This window comes from Urocampus carinirostris, chromosome 1 (assembly GCF_059441175.1).
Source record: "Urocampus carinirostris isolate Australia breed hairy pipefish chromosome 1, RoL_Ucar_1.0, whole genome shotgun sequence".
Lineage (NCBI taxonomy): Eukaryota > Metazoa > Chordata > Actinopteri > Syngnathiformes > Syngnathidae > Urocampus > Urocampus carinirostris.
Genome location: NC_142349.1, coordinates 52,382,256 through 52,407,199, shown reverse-complemented (window position 1 = coordinate 52,407,199; position 24,944 = coordinate 52,382,256). Strand labels below are relative to the sequence as shown.

At 42.7% G+C, this 24,944-nt stretch overlaps 2 protein-coding genes across 9 annotated transcripts in view; both read left to right on the top strand.

The window, feature by feature from the left end:
• Nucleotides 1–5,331: 5,331 nt before the first annotated feature.
• The window catches only part of LOC148375120 (apoptosis regulator BAX-like), a 30,955-nt gene continuing 11,342 nt past the window's right edge, over nucleotides 5,332–24,944 (top strand). Inside the window, exons 1-6 of one of the 8 annotated variants that reach the window (XM_088344883.1) lie at nucleotides 5,365–5,491; nucleotides 5,995–6,050; nucleotides 7,548–7,703; nucleotides 7,794–7,932; nucleotides 9,689–9,793; nucleotides 10,063–10,723. In XM_088344883.1, coding sequence (XP_088201009.1) covers nucleotides 5,480–5,491; nucleotides 5,995–6,050; nucleotides 7,548–7,703; nucleotides 7,794–7,932; nucleotides 9,689–9,793; nucleotides 10,063–10,227 — 633 coding nt within the window. In that variant the 5' untranslated portion in view covers nucleotides 5,365–5,479 and the 3' untranslated portion in view covers nucleotides 10,228–10,723. Of the gene's footprint in view, nucleotides 5,492–5,994; nucleotides 6,051–7,547; nucleotides 7,704–7,793; nucleotides 7,933–8,602; nucleotides 9,048–9,688; nucleotides 9,794–10,062; nucleotides 10,724–16,045; nucleotides 16,531–20,033; nucleotides 20,152–20,262; nucleotides 20,506–24,944 lie in introns of those variants that run through there. The other 7 variants (XM_088344885.1, XM_088344891.1, XM_088344888.1 and 4 more) reach the window with 7 other exon arrangements.
• On the top strand, nucleotides 20,514–23,085 carry LOC148375121 (uncharacterized). Its single transcript, XM_088344892.1, has 3 exons — nucleotides 20,514–21,498; nucleotides 21,596–22,110; nucleotides 22,446–23,085. Exons 2-3 carry the CDS (start codon nucleotides 21,978–21,980, stop codon nucleotides 22,796–22,798), a joined length of 486 nt encoding a protein of 161 aa, XP_088201018.1. The 5' UTR covers nucleotides 20,514–21,498; nucleotides 21,596–21,977; the 3' UTR covers nucleotides 22,799–23,085.

Genomic DNA, 24,944 nt, shown 5'->3' with positions numbered 1-24,944 from the left:
CAGGTTAGGGTTGATACCAGGGGGAGGGCAAACTACAGCCCGCAAGCCACATTTGGCCCGCCAGGCTTTTTCATCAGGCCCGCCCAACGAAAATGGTAAAAATATGATGACAATATAAATATCTAATAGTAAAGACGGTACTACTTATTGAAAAAAAATGTCTGCTGCCAAGTATGTCTTTATATTTCTTTTGTGTTTATAAAACAAAACTACGATGACAGAACAGAAATACTACAAAAAACTCCAAAACTGAATGTCGGATTTAGTGCTTAAAAAAGGAACCGATTATTTTGCTTTCATTCTCAAAGGAAACAAATTTCATAGAAACACTACAAATTACTATTACAGTAAAACTGTAGTACAGTTATAGTACTACACCAATATTACACCAAAAATGTACAAAAATACGACATTCTCTCTTTAAAATGATGCCTAGGGATGGAAAAACGGCTCCTTCTAATAGGCGTGTTCCATGACAATTCAGTCTTCCGGGTGGCAGTAAAAGTAGAGTTTATTATTAAACCTGTATATAACCTGAAGAAGAAAACTAGTCCTTGGATGCAGCACAGGAAAAAAGTTTAGTAAACTTCATATGCATTTGAAAAAACGTAAAAAAGCCTATTTTCTTTCCTAATTATTTCTTAAAAGGGACCCTGATAAACACTGTATTGGTGTGAATGTTCGAAGTAACGACACAAAAAGAAAACGGTTACTTTCGTTTTTTGAATACGGAATGGCTTGCGAGGGCAAAGGTATAGCTGATAAGTTATGCCAGCGAAATTTTATGTTTTGAATTCAAAGATTGAAAAACTTAATTTTTTACGTTGTCTGCGTTTACAATAACAACGCTATACCAAAAGAAAACCTGCCAGTAAAGGGTTTTCACCGCGTGTCCACTTCACGAACCGGAAGCTCCAATCATACCGAGCACCGCTACATAGTAAAAACATCGAGGACAGTGGTTAACTGTGGGTGTGTTTTTGAATGTTCAAACTGGCACAGCCCGAAGGGACGACGTAGGACCCTCTTCCCATGGGCTCACCACCTGTAGGAGGGACCAAAGGGGTCGGGTGCGCAGAGAGCTGGGTAGCAGCCAAGGGAGGGGTCCTTGGCGCGACGATCCCCGGCTACAGAAACTGGCTTTTGGGACATGGAACGTTACTTTTCTGGCAGGGAAGGAGCCCGAGTTGGTGCGTGAGGTTGAGAAATTCCGACTACATATAGTCGGACTCACCTCTTCGCACGGCTTGGGCTCTGGTACCAGTCCTCTCGAGAGGGGTTGGACTCTCTTCCACTCTGGAGTCGCCCGTGGTGAGAGGCGCAGAGCCGGTGTGGGCATATTAATTGCTCCACGGCTCGGCCCCTGTACGTTGGGGTTCACCCCGGTAGACGAGAGGGTAGCTTCCCTCCGCCTTCGGGTGGGGGGACAGGTCCTGACTATTGTTTGTGCTTATGCATCAAATAGCAGTTCGGAGTACCCACCCTTCTTGGGGTCCTTAGAGGGTGTGCTTGAGAGCGCGCCCCTTGGGGACTCCCTCGTACTGCTGGGAGACTTCAACGCTCACGTGGGCAATGACAGTGAGACCTGGAGGGGCGTGATTGGGAAGAACGGCTCCCCTGACCTGAACCCGAGTGGTGTTTCATTATTGGACTTCTGTGCTCGTCATGGTCTGTCCATAATGAACACCATGTTCAGTCATAAGGGTGTCCATATGTGCACTTGGCACCAGGACACCCTAGGCCGTAGTTCGATGATCGACTTTGTCATCGTTTCGTCGGACCTGCGGCCGCATGTTCTGGACACTCGGGTGAAGAGAGGGGGCGGAGCTGTCAACTAATCACCACCTGGTGGTGAGTTGGCTTCGATGGTGGGGGAAGATGCCGGCCCGACCCGGCAGACCCAAGCGTGTTGTGAGGGTCTGTTGGGAACGGCTGGCAGAATCTCCTGTCAGAAGAAGTTTCAATTCACACCTCCGGCAGAACTTCGCCCATGTCCCGAGGGAGGCGGGGGACATTGAGTCCGAGTGGACCATGTTCCGCGCCTCCATTGTCGAGGGGGCTGATCGGAGCTGTGGCCGCAAGGTAGTCGGTGCATGCCGCGGCGGCAACCCTCAGACCCGTTGGTAGTCACCGGCGGTGAGGGATGCCGTCAAGCTAAAGAGGGAGTCTTATCGGGCCTTCCTGGCCTGTGGGACTCTGGAAGCAGCTGGCAGGTATCGGCTGGCCAAGCGGAATGCGGCTTTGGCGGTTGCCGAGGCAAAAACTCGGGCATGGGAGGAGTTTGGCGAGGCCATGGAAGCCGACTTCCGAACGGCTTCGAGGAAATTCTGGTCCACCATCCGACGTCTTAGGGGGAGGAAGCGGTGTGCCATCGACACTGTGTATAGTGCCGATGGGGCGCTGCTGACCTTGACCCGGGACGTTGTGAATCGGTGGGCGGAGTACTTCGAAGACCTCCTCAATTCCACCGGCACGTCTTCCTCTGGGGAAGCAGAGCCTGAGGACTCTGGGTTGGGCTCTCATATCACTAGGGTTGAAGTCACCGAGGTTGTCAAAAAACTCCTCGGTGGCAGGGCCCCGGGGGTCGATGAGATCCGCCCAGACTTCATTAAGGCTCTGGATGTTGTGGGCGTGTCATTGTTGACGCGCCTCTGCAACATCGCGTGGACATCGGGGACAGTGCCTCTGGACTGGCAGACTGGGGTGGTGGTTCCCATCTTTAAGAAGGGAGACCGGAGAGTGTGTTCCAACTACAGGGGAATCACATTTCTCAGCCTCCCTGGTAAGGTCTATACAGGGGTACTGGAGAGGAGGGCCCGCCAGGAAGTCGAATCTCGGATTCAGGAGGAACAGTGTGGTTTTTGTCCTGGCCGTGGAACACCGGACCAGCTCTATACACTCTGCAGGGTCTTTGAGAGTGCATGGGAGTTTGCCTCTCCGGTCTACATGTGTTGTGTGGACTTGGAGAAGGCATTCGACCTTGTTCCTCGGGAGGCCCTGTGGGGTGTGCTTCAGGAGTATGCGGTACCGCGCAGTCTTATCCGGGCCGTGCGGTCCCTGTATGCCCGGTGCCAGAGCATTGCTGGCAGTAAGTCGGATTCGTTACCGGTGAGGGTTGGGCTCCGCCAGGGGTGCCCATTGTCACTGATTCTGTTAATAATTTTTATGGACAGAATTTCTAGCCGCGGCCTTGGCGGGGATGGATTCCGGTTTGGGGGCCTCAGCATTGTGTCACTGCTTTTTGTAGATGACGAGCTGCTGTTGGCTTCCTCAGGCCGGGATCTTCAGCTCTCGCTGGAGCGATTCGCAGCCGAGTGTGAAGCGGCCGGGATGAGGATCAGCACCTCCAAGTCCGAGGCCATGGTTTTCAGTCGGAAAAGGTTTGTATGCTCCCTCCGGGTCGGGGAGGAGGTTTTGCCCCAAGTGGAGGAGTTCAAGTATCTTGGGGTCTTGTTCACGAGTGAGGGTAGGATGGAACGGGAGATCGACAGACGGGTCGGTGCAGCGTCTGCCGTCATTCGGACCATGGTGGTCCGTCGTGGTGAAGGGGGAGCTGAGCCGAAAGGCAAATCTCTCTATACAAGTGTCCAAAATGAGTTTCCTCCGCAGGGTGGGTGGGTTCTCCCTTAAAGAGAAGCTCAGTCATCCGGGGGGGACTCGGTGTACAGCCACTGCTCTTCCGCGTTGAGAGGAGGTAGTTGAGTTGGTTCGGATATCTAATAAGGATGCCTCCTGGACGCCTCCCTCGGGAGGTGTTCCGGGCATGTCCCGACCCAGGACACGTTGGAGAGACTATGTCTCTCGGCTGGCTTGGGAACGCCTCGGGGTCCCGTTGGATGAGCTGGAGGAGGTGGCTGGGGATAGGGACGTCTGGGCTTCCCTGTTAACGCTGCTGCCCCTGCGACCCGACCTCTGATAAGCGGAAGACAATGGATGGATGGATGAAAGGATGGATGGATGGAAATACATTTAAGAAAGGAATAGTAATCTTACCCAATCATTCTTTGCACTCATTGGTGAACCTAAATGAATTGAATTTAAATATAAATCTAATGAACTTGAACTCATGTGAATGTAATGGATTCAGTGTGTAAGTATCGATGACTAACCCAAAAAGGTTCTAATTTGTCTTAGCTGTTCGTGGGATATTCCACCTTATAGTTTCTATCTTTCTTTTAAAAATGATTGTCTGAAGTTCATGTTTTCTTTCTTCCTTGGTCAATCATTAAGTCTACTTTCGTTCTAATAATTATGCGTTTGTTTTAAGGTTTCCATTCAATTTTGAATTTTCTTGTCTCCCCTGTAGTGCTTTTTTGTTACATTTCCTTTTCAGGACAACTTTCTGTTGTCTCTGTTCTCTAACCTTTTTCTTCTAGGTCAAGAGATGTGGTTGCATTTAATGCGATTGTGGTCACGCTATTTTTCAACTTTCTGATTTCACCATTGTCTGTCAATCATCTCTGGTACCATGACTAAAAAAAGTGTGATAATTAAATAAGTCCAAATTTTTTTTTTTAGGTTTGAACAGATTTATTGACACTAATAACAGCAAACAAATAATGTGAAGTTTTAACAACCCTTCTCGACAATCTTAACAGCAATCAAGCATATTCACAATTTCGTTATATAACATCTTTGTCAGTTTCAATTGATCCGTCCAGTCCAAAATCAATTGTTTTTTGCTCTGAACAAATCCACCGACACCAACAGCAGCAAACAAACACGACAATCTCAACATCAAACAAGCATATTCACAATTTTGTTATATCTAACAATATGACGTGACAATATGACGTTTTAACATTTTTTCCTGACATTTTCAACATCAATGTTAACCAACGTGTAAAGGGCAATACTATTGTGCAAGGGCATAGCTCTGCCATCCCACCCTCCCAAACAGCATCCTTCAGTCCTTTGTGTGGGTCCTCTTACTTCTACTTTCTACAACCAGGCCGTTGCTGCCGGGACCCCCACAGTGTAGCTCCCGTCCCCCCCTCCCGGTGGGCGCAAGCGATTCTTCTCTATGGCTGCGTCCTGCTCTATGGCTGCATCCTAGGCCCGCCGCTCGCAGATTGTATGTTATCTGCAGCCATTTGGAGCACAGCCACGGGGGATCTGCCTGCACCTCCATACCAGCAGGTTTCTGGAGGTCCAGATTTGATGGCGTTTGGAGTGAGCCAGTCCCTGGCAAAGTCGTTGTGTGAGCTCAACATTAGGTCCAGTTGGATCCCCCATCTCTGTTTGTCCCTCACCCCCCCTCATACACCCCTCCTCCGGAGGAAACAAAGCCTTATTACAACAAACACAGTGAAAACATCATCTTTGTTCCTTTATCTCTTTGTTTCCTTATCCTCACTGTAAAATGTGGAACTAGTGTCGTCCAATTTCGTTGTCACAATATATCCCATGTTGTAACAATAACAATAATGTCTAACCATTCTATTTTGCATTCCTCCCTTGCCCAAAAGACTGGTGAAGCATGGATAAAGTAGTGAGTTTTATTCTACGTCAACATTTTTCTTTAGCAAAGCCTGCTTGGAATATTGATTGTTCGGTATATTTTTAAGACCTAACATGCAAATCAAAAATCAGGCTTGATACTTCTTTGTATTTTATTCCAAGCTTGTTCACTGAAATTAACCCATTTGGGAAACACATATAAGAAATTAATAGTAATCTTACCCAATAATTCTTTGCACTCATTGGTGAACCTAAATGAATTGAATTTAAATATAAATCTAATGAACTTGAACTCATGTGAATGTAATGGATTCAGTGTGTAAGCATCGATGACTAACCCAAAAAGGTTAAAATTTGTCTTATAGTTTCTTTCTTTTAAAAATGATTGTCCTAAGTTCATGTTTTCTTTCTTCCTTGGCCAATCATTAAGTCTACTTTGGTTCTAATAATTATCCATTTGTTTTAAAGTTTCCATTTAATTTGGAATTTTCTTGTCTCCACTGTAAGTGATTTTTTGTTCCATTTCTTTTTCAGGACGACCTTCTGTTATCTCTGTTCTCTAACCTTTTTCTTCTAAGTCAAGAGATGTGGTTGCATTTAATGCGATTGTGATCACGCTATTTTTCAACTTTCTGTTTTCACCATTGTCTGTCAATCATCTCTGGTACCGTGACTAAAAAAAGTGTCATAATTAAATAAGTCCAAATACCTTTTTTTATGTAAAATACACTTACCGGCTACTTTAATAGGTACACCATGCTGCTAGTAATGGGTTGAACCCCCATTTTGCCTTCAGAACTGCCTAAATTTTTCGTGGCATAGATTCAACAAGGCGCTGGAAGCATTCCTCAAAGAGTTTAAGCCATATTGACATGATTGCATCACAACGTTGGTGCAGATCCGTCAAGTGCACATCCGTGATGTGAATCTCCCGTTCCACCACATCACAGATATGCTCTTTTGGATTGAGATCTGCTGACTGTGGAGCCCATTTGTGTACAGTGAACACATTTTAATGTTCAAGAAACCTGTCTGAGATGATTCCAGCTCTATGACATGACGCATGATCCTGCTGAAAATGGCCATCAGACGTTGGGTACATTGTGGCCATAAAGAGATGGACATGGTCAGCAACAATACTCAGGTAGGCTGTGGCGTTACAACAATGCTTAATTGGTACCAAGGGCCCCAAAGAGTGCCAAGAAAATGTTCCCCACACCATTACACCACCACAACTAGTTTGAACTGTTGATACAAAGCAGGCTGGATCCATGCTTTCATGTTGCTGATGCCAAATTCTGACCCTACCATCCAAATGTCAGAGCAGAAATCGAGACTCATCTGACCAGGCGACATTTTTCCGATTCTGTATGGTCCGATTTCGATGAGCTTGTGCAAATTGTATCCAAGGTTTCCTGTTCTTAGGTGAAATGAGTCGCACCTGGTGTGGTCTTCTCCCGCTTGGCCAATCTGCCACAAAGTTCCACGTACTGGGCTTTCAGAAATTCTCTTTTGCATAGCTTGGTTGTAAAGGGTGGTTATTTGAGTCACTGTTGCCTTTCTACCGTCTTCAACTATTCTGGCCATTCTGCTCTGACCTCTACCATCAACGAGTGCTTTCCGCCCACAGAACTGCTTTTCACTGTATATTTTTTCTTTTTCAGAACATTCTCTGTAAACCCTAAAGCTGGTTGTGCGTAAAAATCCCAGTAGATCAGCAGTGACTGATAGACCAGCCCTTCTGGCACCAATAACCATGCAACGTTCAAAGTCATTCAATTCACCTTATTTCCCCATAATGATGCTCTGTTTGAACAGCAGGAAATTATCTTGATCATGTCTACATGCCTAAATGCACTAAGTTGCCACCATGTGCTTGGCTGTTTAGACATTAAGCGTTAAAGAGTAGTTGGACAGGTGTAGCTAATAAAGTGGCCGGTGAGTAATATCACGTGTGTTCTAGTGGTTAGGATTCAGCACGCTCATTGCCTAAACCCTAGGTTCGGTTGAAAGATTTCCAACTTAATTGATGTTGACTCATTTAGTGGTCTAGAAGTATTTTCAGCTGTGGTCTTATTCTTTCTCAGTGTGATAGAACAGGCGCTCAGAGATGTGCCCCCAGAAGATACTACTGCACTCCCTTTATTAGATGTGGAAGCTCAAAGTGTTCATATGCAGATGTTTGTAACCCGATTGGCCGGAGCCTTTGGTGAGAGAGTCAAAGGCGACAAGAAGTTCCAGGAGTAAGTTTTGCCTTTAGTCGTATTTTTTAATTCAAATCATAGTTTTATACCTTCTGCTCAACAACCAATGATCCGTTTCTTTTCTTCAAGTGCAATTGACGGTGTCGCTGCCGTACGAGGAACCGAGTGGGAGACATTCAAGAAAGTGGCCGACAAAGTTTTTGGGGATGGCATCACCTGGGAAAGAATTGCCATTCTTTTCTATGGTGCGGGGAAGCTCGCAGCCAAGGTATGCTTGCGTAATGGTTACACCACCATACTTTTGAAATAGACTTTACTAGAGATGCTAAGTCCGTTGTCATTTTTCTTTGGGCATTGATTCAGCATGTGACTTGAGTTTTGGTTTTATTAATGGAATCGTGAATGTTTTTTGTTTTGTTTGGCATGATGGGTTTGTGAAATCCTTGAAAATGCTTGAATTTTAATGGCGTCTTTTCAAGGGATGAAAAGTGCTTGAATTTTTGGGAGAAGTGCTTGTAAATGCTTGGAATTATTGTCATGTTTCTCAGCAGTCTGACTCGATAGAACACGCATTAAATGAAGAAAACTAAAATTTGTCTGCTTAAAAATGAAGCTGACACAGCTTTTTTTTCACACAAAAGATAACTTAAGAAGAATTGACTCTCATTTATCCACAGTTTGAAATCAGTGAGTGCTGTCGGTAAGAAAAGGAAAAACAAGATTTGATACAACATGGACCAGAGGTATCAAACACAAACTAAATGGGTCCTGTGTTGTGTTTATAAGGTTTACTATTGTTTGATAATGGGAATTGTTGTCAATATCAAGGGGAGCAATTAACTAAAGTTGACTAGTATGGAAACACGAGTTAAGCATTGCTGTCTAGCCCAATATCTGAAGTTACAACGTTTTAATGCTCTCTTTATATTTTTCATTAGGAATTGATACCCGCTAAATGGCAACTTGGGCTGCAAAGAGGAAGCATTCTGCTTATGACTTGTCCTTCAAACTCAAAGTTGCAGATCAAGCTGAAATTCATGGAAATCGAGCAGCCCGCCGAAAACTCATTGTACCAGAGACCAATGTTAAAGGATGGAGAATAGAATAGAATATACCTTTATCATCATTGTTACAAAATGGGTTGAACATATTGTGACAGCAAAATTGGACCTGGCACTCCAGTTTTACATTTTACTGAGAGAATAAAAAAAGATAAAAGATAATTTACACAATATTTACTCAAGAAAGTGTGGGGATGTAGAGGCGGAAAATATTTACATTGGATGTTTCAGTTTTTGGATCGTATTAGTGCAATATGCGGTAGTGCAAAATAGGCAACATTGTGCAAAGTAACCATAGGCAATGAATACAATTTTACATCTATATGTGGTAGTGTGTTTGCAAGAGTTTCAGTCTTTTGTGCAGTGTGTGTGAAGGGTGGTGATGGCTCTGCGGAAGAAATTGTCTCTGAGTCTGTTTGTTTTTGTTTTGTGTGACCTGTAGCGTCTGCCGGAAGGCAGCGGGTCAAAGAGGTGGTGGCCGGGGTGAGAAGAGTCCTTGATTATGTTTTTTGCTCTGCTGAGGTATCGAGAGCAGGGAATGTCCTCCAGACTGGGCAGAGAGCAACCAACGATTCTCTGGGCTGTGTTGATGAACCTCTGAAGTGGTTTTCTGTCTGCTACCGTGCACCCAGCATGCCACACCGTAATAGAGTATGTCAAAATGCTCTCCACTGTGGCTCTGTAGAAGGACACCAGCGGCTGCTGTTTCAGATGACTTTTCCTGAGCACTCTCAGGAAATGGAGTCTCTGCTGGGCCTTCTCTACCACCTCTCTGGTGTTAGCAGACCAAGAGAGGTCATCTCAATGTGCACACCCAGAAAACTGAGAGTTGGGGAAATCATTTAAAAGTGTGAAGTTAGTTTATGTGCGGCTGGTACATTCGCGTGAGAGCTCACAAATCCTGGTTTAAATTCCAGCTGTTTGCCTTATTGTGCAGAGTTTGCGTGTTTCTGTGTCCACCAGATGGTCGAGGCTCATCTTCCACAGTATGTAAGATGGATTCATTTTTGGACGGTGGTCTATTATCGGAATAACCTCCTAAACTGGGTTGAAGAACGTCGCGGATGGGTATGTTCATGCTTAATTTATTTTTTTCTTCCTTAGCTAAAAAAAGAATTTAACCACATAGTAAACGCCACACTAGGGATTGGTACCAAATTTTCCATGTTTTTTTTTTTAATTGATCAAACTCTTCCCGTTTGTCAAACTTTGACTATTAAAACTTCCCCGTTAAAACTTCCCCTTGTCTCCCTTACAATGCACTCACCAGTCGCATAAAATCTGAGGCGCTTTTCAAACGTTTTTTATTGACATTAAACACACTTTTTTGTCAACAGAACATTGATTATTGGGAGTTGCAGGCACGCTTCATGCATACCAGGAGAGTTAACCTTCCATTCCTAATCTTCGTCGCCATCTGCAGAGGTGTTGCTTTAGGTTTTATCATCATATACGTGATATGGTGTTGTAGAAAATTGTACAAACTTGCATTTGTAGAATAGAGTTGCGTACATTTAGAAATGTAGAAAGACCTGCTTACATTGCTTACAGTAGTGAGGGAATGTTGACATCATTCGAGAAGATCCTTGACAAGATAGTCGAGCTTCCCAAAAAGGGCATGAGACCTGCAAGGCCTTTCTTCAAGGACTCTCTGAGCAAACTGAGGCGAACAACATGTCCTAATAAGGGTACGAACAACATGTCCGTGTTGATTACTGAGGACTAGGGCCGCCTTTTGGGTTGTACTCAAACTGAAGCTATAAAAGCATTGTTATGTCTGGAGTTCTCTGAGTTCTTTTGGGATGACGAAATAAAAGGCTCCCCCTCATGGCTGGTTCCCGATGTACTTAATTCAATCACGAAAGAAGACTTAAAAGATTATCGAACCTACATTTTCTCCTACAATGGCACTGATGATCTTAGACCACATTTTGGTATCATATTTTTCTATTGAAGGATTTTGCTTGAAAACCATTAAAGACAGGTGCATTAAAATAAGCAATTGCCATAATTTCATGACTCTAAGGCGCACATTACATTATAGAATTTTATTTGAAACTTGTGGCGTGCCCTTTGTGTGTTGAGGACGTCAAGTAAAGGCCACCGTGAGAACTTTGAATATTTTTCAAAGAAAAGAGCGAGTATGTTTGTATAAGTATGAGCAACGGTACAGAAGGGCTGCAACTATTAATCAGTGAAATTGATTAAAATCTAATATTAAAAGCATTGTCAGCAAATTTATTCCTGGATCTGCTGTCACACGATTTATGTGGCACCCAGAACATTATTCAATGGAAATATAAGTCCATTGAATTTTGTTGTAAAGTTGAAGGGACATGTTTGTAGTACTATTGTACTATACTAAGTACAAGTACTTAGTACTACTATAAGTACTATACTTATTGTATTGTTCTCAGCTCAGGGATGCTGCTGGAAATGTGAATTTCCCTTCGGGTATGAATAAAGTATCTATCTGTGCACGTTTACGAGCTATTGAACGGTGGTCCCAGCACCCTGAGCCTCGCCACTTTGGAGGTGGACTGGCCGTACGGACACAAGAATGCCTCGCTTTTCTACATCACTCATTTGGACACGGAAGGGCCAATCAACTGCAGTACTGACGCCACCCTCAATGCACGAAATGTTGCCGTAAGCCCCGCCCATTCACTTTTCAGGCTATGACAATGCACGAAATGTTGCCGTAAGCCCCGCCCATTCACTTTTCAGGCTATGACACCCAAAAAAACTCGCCTTTTGGAGATATTAGCCCTTTTGAAGTCAAAAAGGGTGATCCAGGGAGAAAATATTTTGAGAGAGAAAGGGGCATTTGTAAGAATTTGTACCAGGCGTTCGAGGCGGTGTGTTTGAATTGAAATAGACCTGTTCTTTCTGTAACTAAAATGGAATACAAATACACTTTACATTAGCGGCCATGCAAAAATGAAGGGAGCGTTTCCCAGTGGTTAATTGTAATGAAAGAACTTCCGCCAACTTAAAATGTAAGCTATAGATTATGCTTTTATGGGGAGGGACATGTCCCCAAAATATTTACACAATTATTGTTCAGATCCACAAATATATTTGTGGTTTACTTAATATCTAAAAATTATATGTCTTGATATGATAAATCAAGTTGGCTTACAATCTATTAAAACTGTAATCCTCCAGACTAAAAATAAGAGATTTTATTTTTGGGATATTTCATATACGACCGGGAGAGGGAGTCTCAGGGGGCTGCACGGACCACAGATTATTGCAAACCACAGACTATTATTGCACCATGCCCTGATTTAAAACCTACACGAGGGCAAGCGAAAACTCAAAAACCTCAACACGAGGAAGATGAAGAAACTTGAGAAGGGACTGCACAATACACAAAGAGGTAAGTATTAGTTTCAGGAGCGAGCAGCAGCAAGTCAACTGCAGGAGAGAGAGTGGGAAAGGTGAGAGGAGAGAGAGTGGGAAAGGTGAGATGGCACAACATTCATTTGGACAGGTAACTTAAAATTAGTTTTACCTGGTTATATCAGTATCAGAAATTATTTTCCCCCCATTTTATTAACACTCCACTTATTGAAACATGAATATTTTGTTTGTTTGTTTGTTTGTACATGATTCAAATTGAATCTTTTCTTCCGGCGCCGTCACGAATGGCAGCCACTCCAGCAGCTCCCGTGTTATTTTCGATTGTTCTCGATTGTTCTCAGCTCAGGGATGCTGCTGGAAATGTGAATTTCCCTTCGGGGATAAACAAAGTATCTATCTATCTATCTATCTATCTATCGATCGATCGATCTATCTATCTATCTATCTATCTATCTATCTATCTATCTATCTATCTATCTATCTATCTATCTATCTATCTATCTATCTATCTATCCATCTATCCATCTATCTATCTATCTATCTATCTATCTATCTATCTATCTATCTATCTATCTATCTATCTATCTATCTATCTATCTATCTATCTATCTATCTATCTATCTATCTACTACTGTCATCGAGTAAATGACAACTCTGAACCACATGTCATCTTGATCCAGCAACAAACTTGTATTAACACTTTGGTCCGACAGACAGTGGCTCAAGACCGCTTTATGATTAAAAAAAAGTATCTTACATATTTGCAGTTATATAGCATACGACTGTGTGTATTTTTGTTTATTGTTTAAAGGACAGTGTGTCACATTTAGTGCCTCCTAGTGGTACAAGTAAAGTTTATTCAGGGGCTGGAGCCCATCTCAGCCATATCCGGGCAGTGGGCAAGGGACACCCTGAACTGGTTGCCAGCCAATCGTAGGGCACACGGGGACAGACAACTCATATATATATGTATGTATATATATATATATATATATATATATATATATATATATATATATATATATATTTTTTTTAGTGGAAGACAGGTTACACTGCTGTGGGACAATCCATTATTCCAACTCTTTTTTGCTTTTTTTGGGTGTTCCTAGTTGAGAAATAACTTTTCTTTAAAAAGAAAGACTAAACTCTGAAAAGTTATGCTCCCTTTAGGGAGGAAGTACAACTTGGCTCCTTTCTAACATTGCTCCAGCTCTGCAGGAGCCACAGTTCCGCTCCCTATTCACCAGAAGATTTTGAGACAATCACATTCTGAACTTAAGTCCCCGGAACACTCTTGGGTATCAGATTGCAATCCTCAGGAAATCAAGATCTTTAAGCGTCAAATTATTGAAACGCTGTGGACTGTGTTCTTATAGATGGCTCATTTGCAAAATTGACCATACACTTTTTTTTGTTGAGGCATAACGCTGGCATTTTCACTGACCACTTTTTACCATGCTGGACCTTATGTGTCGTGAGGATGAATGTTTTAGGATATGCTCTGTAGAAAGACAATTTGCCGAAATACTGCCAATTTCCTTTAAGTAAAACACGCGCCTCTCTTTTTTTTACTCAGTGACGGAACAAACGCGCTAGAGAGAATGTTTTACAACATTAACCCTTCAAGAGAGGGAACCGGCGCTGCTGCAGAAAGACTAACACGTTTGATGGCAATTTAAAGAGTTGCTTTGACTGATGGTCAATTGAGCAACCTTTGCAACACATCACCATGTGATTCTAGGCCATAAGGGGATATCTAGCCAGCCTGTGTAAGATATTTTACACTCAACGCACATAAGACTAATGATAATCTTGCTGATTTTTTGGGTACCTGATTTCAAAAGAAGAAAAACGAAGTAAAACTACAAAAACAAATTGCACCTTTGGTGTTCAGTTGGGCTCAGTTCTTGGTCCCTTTCTTTTCAGCATTTTTATGCTTCCATTTGGCGATACTATTCGCAAGTGTAATTTCCGTTTCCATTGCTATGCACATGACACTGAACTGTGTCTTCCAATAGCGGACTCTGCCCCACTAAATGGTGGAAATTTGCAGGTCTGCTTCAGTGAGATAAAAAGATGGATGCCATTTAACTTCTCGTGCCTCAACCCCCAAAAAACTGAAGGTCCATCTAAATGCCATGAACACCCAGAGTGACTCAAAAAATTGGGTGTCAAGTTTGACCTTAATCTGTCGTTCCATTTACATGTTGAGAATATTACTAGAACATATTTTTTTTCTATCTTTCCTATATTAATAATATTTGCCCTATGCTGACACCTCGCAAGTTGTTACTCGGGCTGTAAGAAAAGACCAAACTGTTTATACTGCCAGAAATGAGCAAACATTTAAGAGAGTGTGAGAAAACACTGTTTCCCTGTTGTCATTCACAGAAGCACTTTGGTTGAGCTTTACACTAAATTAAAAAGTAATTAATCAATTATTTCAGTGAGGTATTTTTTCCCCCGCCTTTTTTTAATCCTGTGATGGTGTCACATAATCTTTTGAAGAACACCACATAACTTACCATTTGTAAAACAAACGATTCAATAAATAAAATAGAAAGTTAATCATATTCCAAAAGAAAAATAATGCCGGTCGTTGTCCAGGGTCGTAGTTAATCGCTACATACTCTTCGACAAACTTACACGACAAACTCCTAGGTCGAACTCGTCTTAACTTTCGAGAGGAGACATTTTTTTGTCTCTTTTGCTATCTTTGCCTGTCTTTGCATTCTTGTTAAGAAAAAGTTCCCGAAAGTCAACATGTCCGCACCCCCCTTGACAGGGCCCCATGGGGAGCCCGTCCCACTATTTGAGAACCACTGGTCTAGCGGTGTCCTATACGGCAATTCAAATGAATATGATGCAAAAGGGAATTATAACACAAGCTCATGGTGACTTTGATGGGGCTTTACGGCATAGATGTATGTTTTTATTTACTGTACCAAGAATGTCAGCTACAGATAATTTGCAGATAGGTTAAGAGAAATGTAAAAAAAATATAAGTGCATTTTCTTAGGTATGTATTTGATGTCAGCAGTGTTTCTCCACTGGTGGGTTGGGACATAAAAGTGGGTCATGGACCCCTCTTCAGTGGGTTGCGGGCCTTTTCCTTGGAGAAACCTGCTAAGAAGAAGGAAATGGAGGGTTAATTACATTCCTTAACAGTAGATGAGGATAATGCCCTGTCAAATATCTTTTTTTCTGTTCAGTCAATTGGCGTGTTTGATAAGGACCACATCTCATTTTATTGGGATTCTGTTGGTTTTATTTCCCTTTTCTGACCATATTAATATGTTCTAAGAAGGGTCGTGATTAGGGGAAGGAAAAGTGGAAAGAAAAGACAACTAAGATCGAGTCGAAGAAGGAAATTATTGTGAATGACAAAAGTGGTGTATGAGTATCTGCCATTGAAGCGCTGCTAAAAGGTACAGTAAAGGGTTTAGAAATATTGTATTTTTAGCTTTTCACCAGTATGTTATTCTGCATTAACTATATAATCATATACAGTAGTTGTCGATGTTTAGGTGCACAGTTTATTAATTTTTTGAATTTATTTTAGTTTGTGGAAATTTTAAATCAGTTTTAAGGGGTTGCTTGAATGTAATGCAGACCTTTATGGGAATATATATGGTATTGTGTCGTCATTTGGGTTTTGCTGGTCATTTTTCTTTTTCAAGATGACTATATTCTACTATCTCTACTTTACACTGCACTATACTTAATTGTGTCTATTTGAGAAGTGAAAATGTTGTCTTGATTTGGGCCACAGCTTTCATCAGGGTGACACAGTGGATCCTGAAATAAACTAGTAGAAAACCAGTAGTCTATGGTAATTTAAAAAAGAGGGAGGTGCTGATCCGTGGGAAAAAAGGCGCATGCATTCCGCACACCAATATGTGCACATTTAAGTCCTCCTTTTCCTTTGCCTCGTGGGCTGTTCGGAACCCCACGTAATGATCAGGAGGATACTGAAGAAAAGGGGAGGGGCACACACAAACTTCTCAGCATTTGACTCTGCTCGGTTTTCATTCTCCAGCCATCGCCGCCATTGGACCGCACAAGTGGGCTTTATTTCTTTTTGTCCTCGTATCACTTCTTTGGAATATTATTTCGATTGGAATACATTCAACCCGTGCACCCAAATGTTCCTCTCAGCGCCCGGAACCTCTAAGGAGCAAACATGACGAGCGCAGCCGAGTGTTTGCTGATCTCACTCAGGATGAATACTTGCAGGTCCAACAATACATGCTTCAACAGAAAGACTTGGAAATATCAACCAGGCAGCTCACCAAACCATCCGAAAACGTCTTGTTCTTAATAGAACTTTGTCTTCCCAAGAAAACTGTTGTTTTGGCGTACTTGGATGGAGTCACTTCTGCGCCAGGGCTCGCAGCCACTGTAGTGGTTTTTTACGGTTCCAGATCTGGATGTGTTGGGTAAGTCTGAAAATGTCTTGTATGGTAAAAAAATGAATACTTTAAAATAAACATTATTATTTATGTTCTTAAATGTTCTGCATAGGTTTTGGGGTGGTAATTATAATCTGAAACGTATCAATCACAACAATTACAAACATTTTTTGTTATGAGCTATTTAACAGCTTATACAAAATGTCCATTAGTAATCAACAAAGGTGGGTCTATTTGCGTGCAAGTGACATTTTAAAAATTCACTCGATCACTTGGCTTCAATTTCTGGACATTCGTTTCATCTACTGTGGGAATTAATTTGTTCTTTTTGTTATCTGTCCATTTGTTTGTTCATCTGTTCGTTTCTCAGCTACTAGTCCGAACAAGCAGTAACCTATAATATATCACAGGTCTGAGGATTTAAACAAAGTCTATAAGCATTTCTTGAAACCATGTGAGCAACATCAGTCAACCTACATTATGCTTTCCTGCTGCTGTAATTTCTATTTTACTCTTGGATTTAATGAATTGGCATATGTACAATTGGACGGGCTGCATGGCTCGCACATTTTGCTGTTTAACTTTTGCACGATCTTTCCACACATTTTTGGAGAAAGGACCTTCTATTACATTACTCACATTTTCTGGATTTATTGATTTGGTCACACATTGCAGAAACCAAAAACCTAAGAAACACGTCATTTAAAAAAAGGCTGGAGGTCTATGAGGAATGATTATTGATCAGAAACACTGAGTTCATTAGAAAAAAGAGAAATGGAATCTATCTCAATCTAATCTAAATCTATATCCATCTATCTAAATCTTCCTGAAAATGTGCACAGGTGTACTTTTAACATCTGGCATTACAGTGGTTACGTCCTTAGACACACACGTGGGAGACCGGGTTCAAACAACAGGCCAGTAAGGGTCCTTAGGCAAGACCCCTCATGATAGCCTACCCCTAACATGGAGAGGGATGGGTGCTGCCAGGCTGTACTTGCCAAAGACACACAACAAGAAGTTGTGCCTTGACATCTTAATCAATTAAACAATCCTTCCTACTTTACTGTGTTTAAGGCTTCCGCTAGTCACTTTAGCTAGGTTACCTGTAAAGGCACCCCGAATAAATACCAACAAAATCGATAATCAGCTTTCGTGTAATCTGGTTTCTTGGGATCTCTATCGCCCTCAGCTTTCGACCATTGCCAACTCCAAGCAGCGGGCCATTAAAGCTTATTTCATAGAATGAGACTCCTATGATGCCTGACCATACGGCAGTAGCGAAAACTGTCAACACCCTTGATTTAAAGGCCCCCACGTCCGAGCTGAAATCGGGCCATGGGAACTACTTCCTATTATTCTCATCATGTCTTTCAACAAAGATTAGTTGCAGGGTGACATGAATGCACAGACCAAAAATAATCGACTTTGGCCTGGACGGATCTATTGACACTAACAAAGATGTTATATAATGAAATTGTGAATATGCTTGATTGCTATTAAGATTTTAGAGAAGGGTTGTTCAAACCTCACATTGTGCTTGCTGTTAAAAAAGTCATATTGAAATATAATATTGTGAATGTGCTTAATTGCTGTTGAGATTGTCATGATTGTTTTCTGTTATTAGTGTCAATAAATTTGTTCAAACCAAAAAAAAAAAAAAAAAGAATAGTCCCCCGGGGCTTTCTAAGCTTTTGGATTTGATCTTAACTATTAAAAAAATGGTTTTATTGGCTGGTTTGAAATTATATTAATACAAGAAATACAAAGGTATGCGACTATCTGGCTCTGGCATAAGGGCCATTTTCCCTAAGTAACGTTTTCCACCATTGTTTAAAATAGAGTATAATGTGAAAAAGTTGATTTTGACATGAATGCCGTCATTTTATTAGCAGCCAAGACAACAAATTATAAAAGTTTGTGATTTGTGAACAACATGTCATTGGCAATTACAATCGTTTTAAAGCATTTTTCTCAAGAATTCCTACAACATCCCAGTGTCTGCAATTATTCCCCATATGTATGTTTTCAAAATTAAGTGCAGAAATTGAAAATGAGAAAATCTCACTTTTCATAATTGACACATGAGGACTCTTTTGCGAGAGATAGTAAAAAAAAAAAGGTCTTTTAGGCTATTTCAGGAGGTGTACATGGCAGATGGGTGTTTGCAGATGGGCGTGACTTTTTGACGTTGAAATATGCAGTGAATTACATAAAGTAACAATATCAGTCCGTCAAATAAAATAACTGACAAGTTTAACAATTTGAAACAGCCAACCCAAAAAACTGAGCTACTGTTAGTGTTATTATACTCTAGACTTCTTTATTTGGACTTCACACTCGTCAAATACCACAATCAGGTGCACTATACAATGTCAGCCTAAACATTTTCCAGATACTGTACTGGTTGTAGTAGCAGAGTCCTGTTGAGGTTCACCCAGCCCCTATAAGGAACTGCTGAAATTTGGACAAGGGCCACGTTGCTGCAAGTTGCTGTTGTCTGTCAAGTGTGGGTGTGAGTTAAAGACCTAAAAGCATAAAACTCAGCTCAGAAAATTAGAATGTCTCCATTTGTTTCATGGAATAATCTGTAGAAACTAGTTGGCAAAAAGTAACAAATAGTAGTCTGTAAACAAAGAGGAAAGAAAATGTACATAGATGCTGCCAAAATGAGTACTTACAAAACGGCACAAAACAGTAATAGGACAGTGCTGGGCAAAAGAGGAACTCGGCAGACTGGTTTGGCAGTAAACAAGGCAATTCAATCAAATAAGAAGTTTTCAAAAAACTGCGTTCTGCTGGTATGAGCGCCATTACCTTAAATCTAAATATGCCGTGGTTTAATATCAAGTCAGGGGAACCAGTGATTGTTTTGCCATTAAAACTTCAGACAGTGTTGTAAAGTTTAATCCAATAATGTAAGTCGTGCATGACGGCATCTGAACGTTAAGACAAATTTTAATCGGAATAATGACAGCTTTTAGTTTCGCCGCAGAGTTCTAAACCTTTTGACAATGTGTCAGCTCGATTTGAGAAACAAACATATTAATTAATGGATTAATTAATTGATTAATGCAGGTACATTTAGGAAGAGAATTGACCCATGTGGGGGACACAGGAACTGGTGGCAAGGATGCTCGATATGAGGGATGGTATTTTTTAGCAAAAGAAGTGTCACAGGCCAGAAACAGAGACAGGACCCAATAGCGTTCGTTTTACTCAGTTTTATTGAGAAAGAGAGCAGTGCTTGCTTCCACGATCTGATGATCGTCGGACACGAGTAGCTGATGGCAGTAACACGGAAGTGGCACTTCCGTGTCGAGCGAGGATAGTCGTGGACGGCAGGAAAGCTGGTCGATAGCCGGGACGGGGGAGCAAGGGCGGTAACAAGTCCAGACAAAAAGTCGGCGTCAAGTATCAGGCAGGGAACAGGGCAAAACATTTTATGGAGGACTGTGGGCATATCTAAACATCTTTATTTTGTTTTAATTTGAATTTGTTTGTGTTTTAATACATACATATCTTCACAGGAGTCAAAAATGTGTTCCAAACCAAGGACATGGAGTTTGTTAATGTGACCTTCCCATGGATGCCCAATCGCAATGCTATGGTTCCTCAGCTAGTGGAGAAGCAACTCAAAACCGAAAAGTACATTCAAACCCCTTTTTGATGAAAGTTGTTTATGTTTGTATGTGAATTTTTATGAGTATACTCTATTTAGACTGTATTCTATTTTTTTTCTCCACTCCAAACATCCAGCTCTTGCCTAATGTAGAATACTTTTCAAAACAGATATGAAAATGATGAATTCACTTCTGAGCTTCTATTGTAGGAAGCAGCACTGCGCCAAGGTAAAAAAAAAACTCCTCGCTACCGGCACATTGCAAGCAACAAAACTAATGTTTGGGGACATCAGCGTTCCTATAGACTGCAACTAATGAGCTTCACCGGAGACCATCTGCCAGAAAGTGAGACGGAGGAATGAGCCATGTCCTGGGCAAGGTTAGACCAAACAGCGTAAAAAAAAAAAGGAAAAAAATAAGAATATGAAAATCCGGTAATGACGATATTAACATGTATAATGTAAGGTACATGACACTACGGCGTTTTTTTCTTTTTCTTTTAAATGTATATATACCTTTATAATACAGTATACAAACGGCAGTATTACTTATGCAACTTTCAGCAAACTTATTTATGCACCGAATTGTTTATGTCTATATTTTGACAAATGTTTTTTCATGACAGAAAATGATTGACTTATAAATAGCTATTTTTGTCTTTCCTTAAAAAACAATCAGTAATACAATGTTAAATGGACCTCCCAAGGAGTCACAATTCGGTTCAACGTTAAAATATTTTTTGAATATTAGCCTCCAGTCTAAAATATGATGTGTCTATGAATCTCCTTATTTTCATCCTTTTTTGTTTTACTTTTGGAAGGGGATGTCAAAGGCGTATCTAATTCATAGAGTTTAAAAACAGACATTTTCGCTTTAGGTACCTAAGGGCCCGGTCACACAGCCGTTTGCGTCTGTATCGTGGGTAAAATTTTGCGACTTTTTTTTTTTCGCCCGTGGTTGCCCGCGATGGAAAATGCGCAAAATTGGCCAACCCGCTGTTCATCGGTGGTATGCCCGCAAAACAGACGCCGGCGACTGTTCCGCTTCCTCATCGTGTCATTTGCGCGTCATTTCCGCGTGTGGACCACGTGTATAAAAGCTGCCGAGCCGGGCTGTAGAAATCATAACCGCGAAATCCCGCAAAGATAAAGATAGCAAACTATGGCACCGAAGAAGAGGCCAACGACGAGGTCCACGACCAAGAAGAAGAAGCAGTGTGCCAAGAAGCCCAAGGCAGGAACCACAGTGGAGGTGCAAGCTGTCGTCCATTCTGCTGCTGAATGTCCGAGTGCTCGTGGCGAGTTTGTGGCCAGTCCTGCTGCGAGTCCAAGAGATGCCGGTCTAGTTGAAGAGGAGGAAAAATCTCTTGATAGTGAGGATAATTTATGTTCTAATTTTTCAAAATTTTAAATCTTCGTCAAACAATTATTGTTTATCAAAAATACACTTTTACTATTCTGGCTTTTCAGGTGTTACATCTGCTGCCACCACTGCTCCCACCACCACCCCCGCTGCCAACACTGGGGAGGGCGCCATGCGAGTGGAGGATCTTGTGTCGGAAGAGCCTGGTTCTCCTAAATTCCCGGGACCCACCCCACGTCAAGAGGAGGAGGAGGAGGAGGGGCAAGAGCCAGGTCGCAAGAATAAGAAGGGCAAGGGCAATGGCAATGGCAAGGGCAAGAGAAGGCCGACGGTGCTCCCAAGCAAGCTTGGAGTCTCCCCGACCTGGTAGAGCAGGGTCTGGTTGAGTGGCTTCAGGGCAACTATTACCTTTGGCTCCGGAGCACCGAGGACTACCATAAGAAAAATTCAGCGTGGGAGATGAAAGCACAGTAGATCGGGGTCCCGTACATGCATCTGCAGAACTGGTGGAAGAACATCAAAGATTGGTTCGTAAAGCTATCCAAGAAGACGAGTGGCCAGGCAAAAAAGCATTTGACGGATAGGGACAAGTGGGTGCTGAAGAACATTGCCTTCTACAAAAGTAAGTACATGTTATTACATTTATTTGAAAAGTTTAGAAATTTCACTAAAATAGTTAAATATAGTAATTTTATTGTATGAATTTCTGACAAATTCCGCTCAAGTTGTTTATTTTTGTAAAGAAATTCAATATATTTGTTCGCTTCAGTAAACTTCACAATAATACAGTTTATTGAAGTTCATTTAACTTTATTCCAAAACTAAATTTCAAAACTATATTCAAAGGGTATATTCTAAGAAATTGTTGAGGTGATTAAATGTATGCAATGTTTTAACATGTTTTAATGCAATATGTCAAAATGCCATTATATTAAACAAATGTTTAACTTGTTTCAGGTTCGGTCAACACTGAGGCTCCAGACACCCTCATCAGTCTGCCACGTGCCCGCTCCCATGCGCTGCCATCACTGGAAACTCCTGACTCCATGGCAAGCCAGTCCAACATCCTGGAAGAGATGGAATTGGCAGCAGTGGAGCAGGGCTCGACCACGTGTAGTCGCCGGCGCAAGACTAGGAGGAGGGATGAGGAGAGCCTGGAGGAGGAGGGCTGGATGCAGGAACTAAGTTCCACCATGAGGGCCAACCAAGCACTGCTGGAGAAGCTGCTGGAGGAGAAGTCTCAGGCTCAGTCATCCGCTTTGTTTCTGACACGCTCCGCACTGCTCCCCAGGAGCAGTACTCTGTCATGAAGGATCTCATCACGGATATTATGCGTGAGGGAGGACAGAGTCAACAATACAGCAGCCTTGACATTCAAGGGCCTTCTTCATCGTGGGCCAGACCGGGCCCCTCAGCGTCTGTACTACCAGGTTTCCCCAGCTCAACTTTGACCAGTACAGCCAGTGGCAGTATGGTGGTGTTTTTCTGCAGCAGCAGGCTCCCCAGCAGCAGCAGCAGCAGCAGCAGCAGCAGCACCAGGAGGATACTACGGAGTAGCGTATGATTTTTGGTATTTTTCTGTTACTGTGTTTTTCGGCTGTGGAAGATTGGCTATGTATGCCTTGCTGTTTACTTCATTACTTTTGATAACTTTGATATAATAATAAAGTAGTTGTTAAATTGTTAACAATTGTTTGTGTTTCCTTGGTAAATAAAATGAAGTGTGTGAATAGTGTGCAATAAAAATGGGAAAAACTGGGGCCTGGCTGAGGCTTCACTAGCTGAGGACCTTAATCAGTTCTTCGCTCGCTTTGAAGCTGGAAGGCCACAAACAGCCACATCACACCCACCAACAACCAGCAGCAACTCCCTCACATTTCAGGAGCACGAAGTTAGGTGTGCGCTGAATACTATAAACCCCAGGAAGGCAACTGGCCCGGATGGAGTACCATGGAGGGTACTCAGGGACTGTTCCGATCCGCTGGCTGGGGTCTTCACCACCATCTTCAACCGGTCCCTGTCACAGGCGACCGTCCCACCTTGCCTCAAAACCTCCAGCATCATTCCCATCCCCAAAAAGTCAGCAGTGGAAAGCCTCAACGACTACAGGCCTGTAGCTCTTACGCCTGTGGTCATGAAGTGCTTCGAGAGGTTACCGGCACATCAAAAACTCCCTGCCACTCAAACTGGACCCCCACCAGTTTGCCTACAGGGCAAACCGCTCCACTGACGACGCCATAAACACAGCACTTCACACCGTGCTGAAAAACCTGGACCACCGGGGGAGCTACGTCAGAATGCTCTTTCTGGACTTCAGCTCAGCCTTCAACACCATTATCCCGGAGATCCTGGTGGAGAAACTTGCACACCTAGGACTCTCTCCCTCCATCTGCCACTGGATAATGGACTTCCTCTCCAACCGCCCACATTCGGTGAAACTCGGTACCCACGTCTCTCCCACCCTAACACTGAACACTGGCTCCCCCCAAGGTTGTGCACTGAGCCCCCTGCTTTTCACCCTCTACAGCTCCGACTGCTCACCGACCCACCCCACAAACACTATAATTAAGTTCGCTGACGATACCACCTTGATCGGCCTCATCTCTGAAGGGGACGAGGCGGCATACAGGGATGAGGTGGAGTCACTTTCAACGTGGTGTTCGGAAAACAACCTCATATTGAACACCACAAAAACAAAAGAACTGATTCTGGATTTCAGAAGGAATGGCAGGAATCCAGCACCACTCACCATAAAAGGAGACTGTGTAGAGAGAGTCCACTCTTTCAAATTTCTGGGTGTGCACATCTCCGACGACCTCTCCTGGTCTGCAAACACCAGAGCGGTGGGAGGGAAGGCCCAGCAGCGACTGCACTTCCTGAGATTGCTCAGGAAAAATAACCTAAAACAGCAGCTGCAGGTGTCCTTCTACAAAGCCACAGTGGAGAGCATACTAACATACTGCATCACGGTGTGGTATGCTGGGTGCACAGCAGCAGACAGGAAAAAGCTCCAGAGGATCATCAAAACAGCCCAGAGAATCGTTGGCTGCTCTCTGCCCAGTCTGGAGGACATTGCCTGCTCTCGATATCTCAGCAGAGCAGAAAACATCATCAAGGACTTTTCTCACCCCGGCCACCACCTCTTTGACCTGCTGCCTTCCGGCAAGCACTACAGGTCACACAAAGCAAAAACAAACAGACTCTGAGACAGTTTCTTCCCCACAGCCATTACTACCCTAAACAGACACTGCACAAAAAAACTGAAAACTCGTGCCAACACTACCTCATACGAATATAATGGTACTCATGTCTATGCTCACCTTGCACAATGTCTGACCATTTCCTTTTTCTGCACTATGATGTCTATGTTTGCACCAATGCATATGCTGACTATTTTTTTGCACTATGATGACTGCACCAAATGCAATATTGCACAACCCTTACGATACCAACGGT

What these genes read in the sequence shown, in the direction of transcription:
- LOC148375121 (XM_088344892.1), top strand. Translation starts at nt 21,978, where the DNA reads ATGCATCTGCAGAACTGGTGGAAGAACATCAAAGATTGGTTCGTAAAG. An exon ending in GAACATTGCCTTCTACAAAA is followed by an intron (nt 22,111 to 22,445) that starts GTAAGTACATGT and finishes AACTTGTTTCAG; the next exon opens with GTTCGGTCAACACTGAGGCT.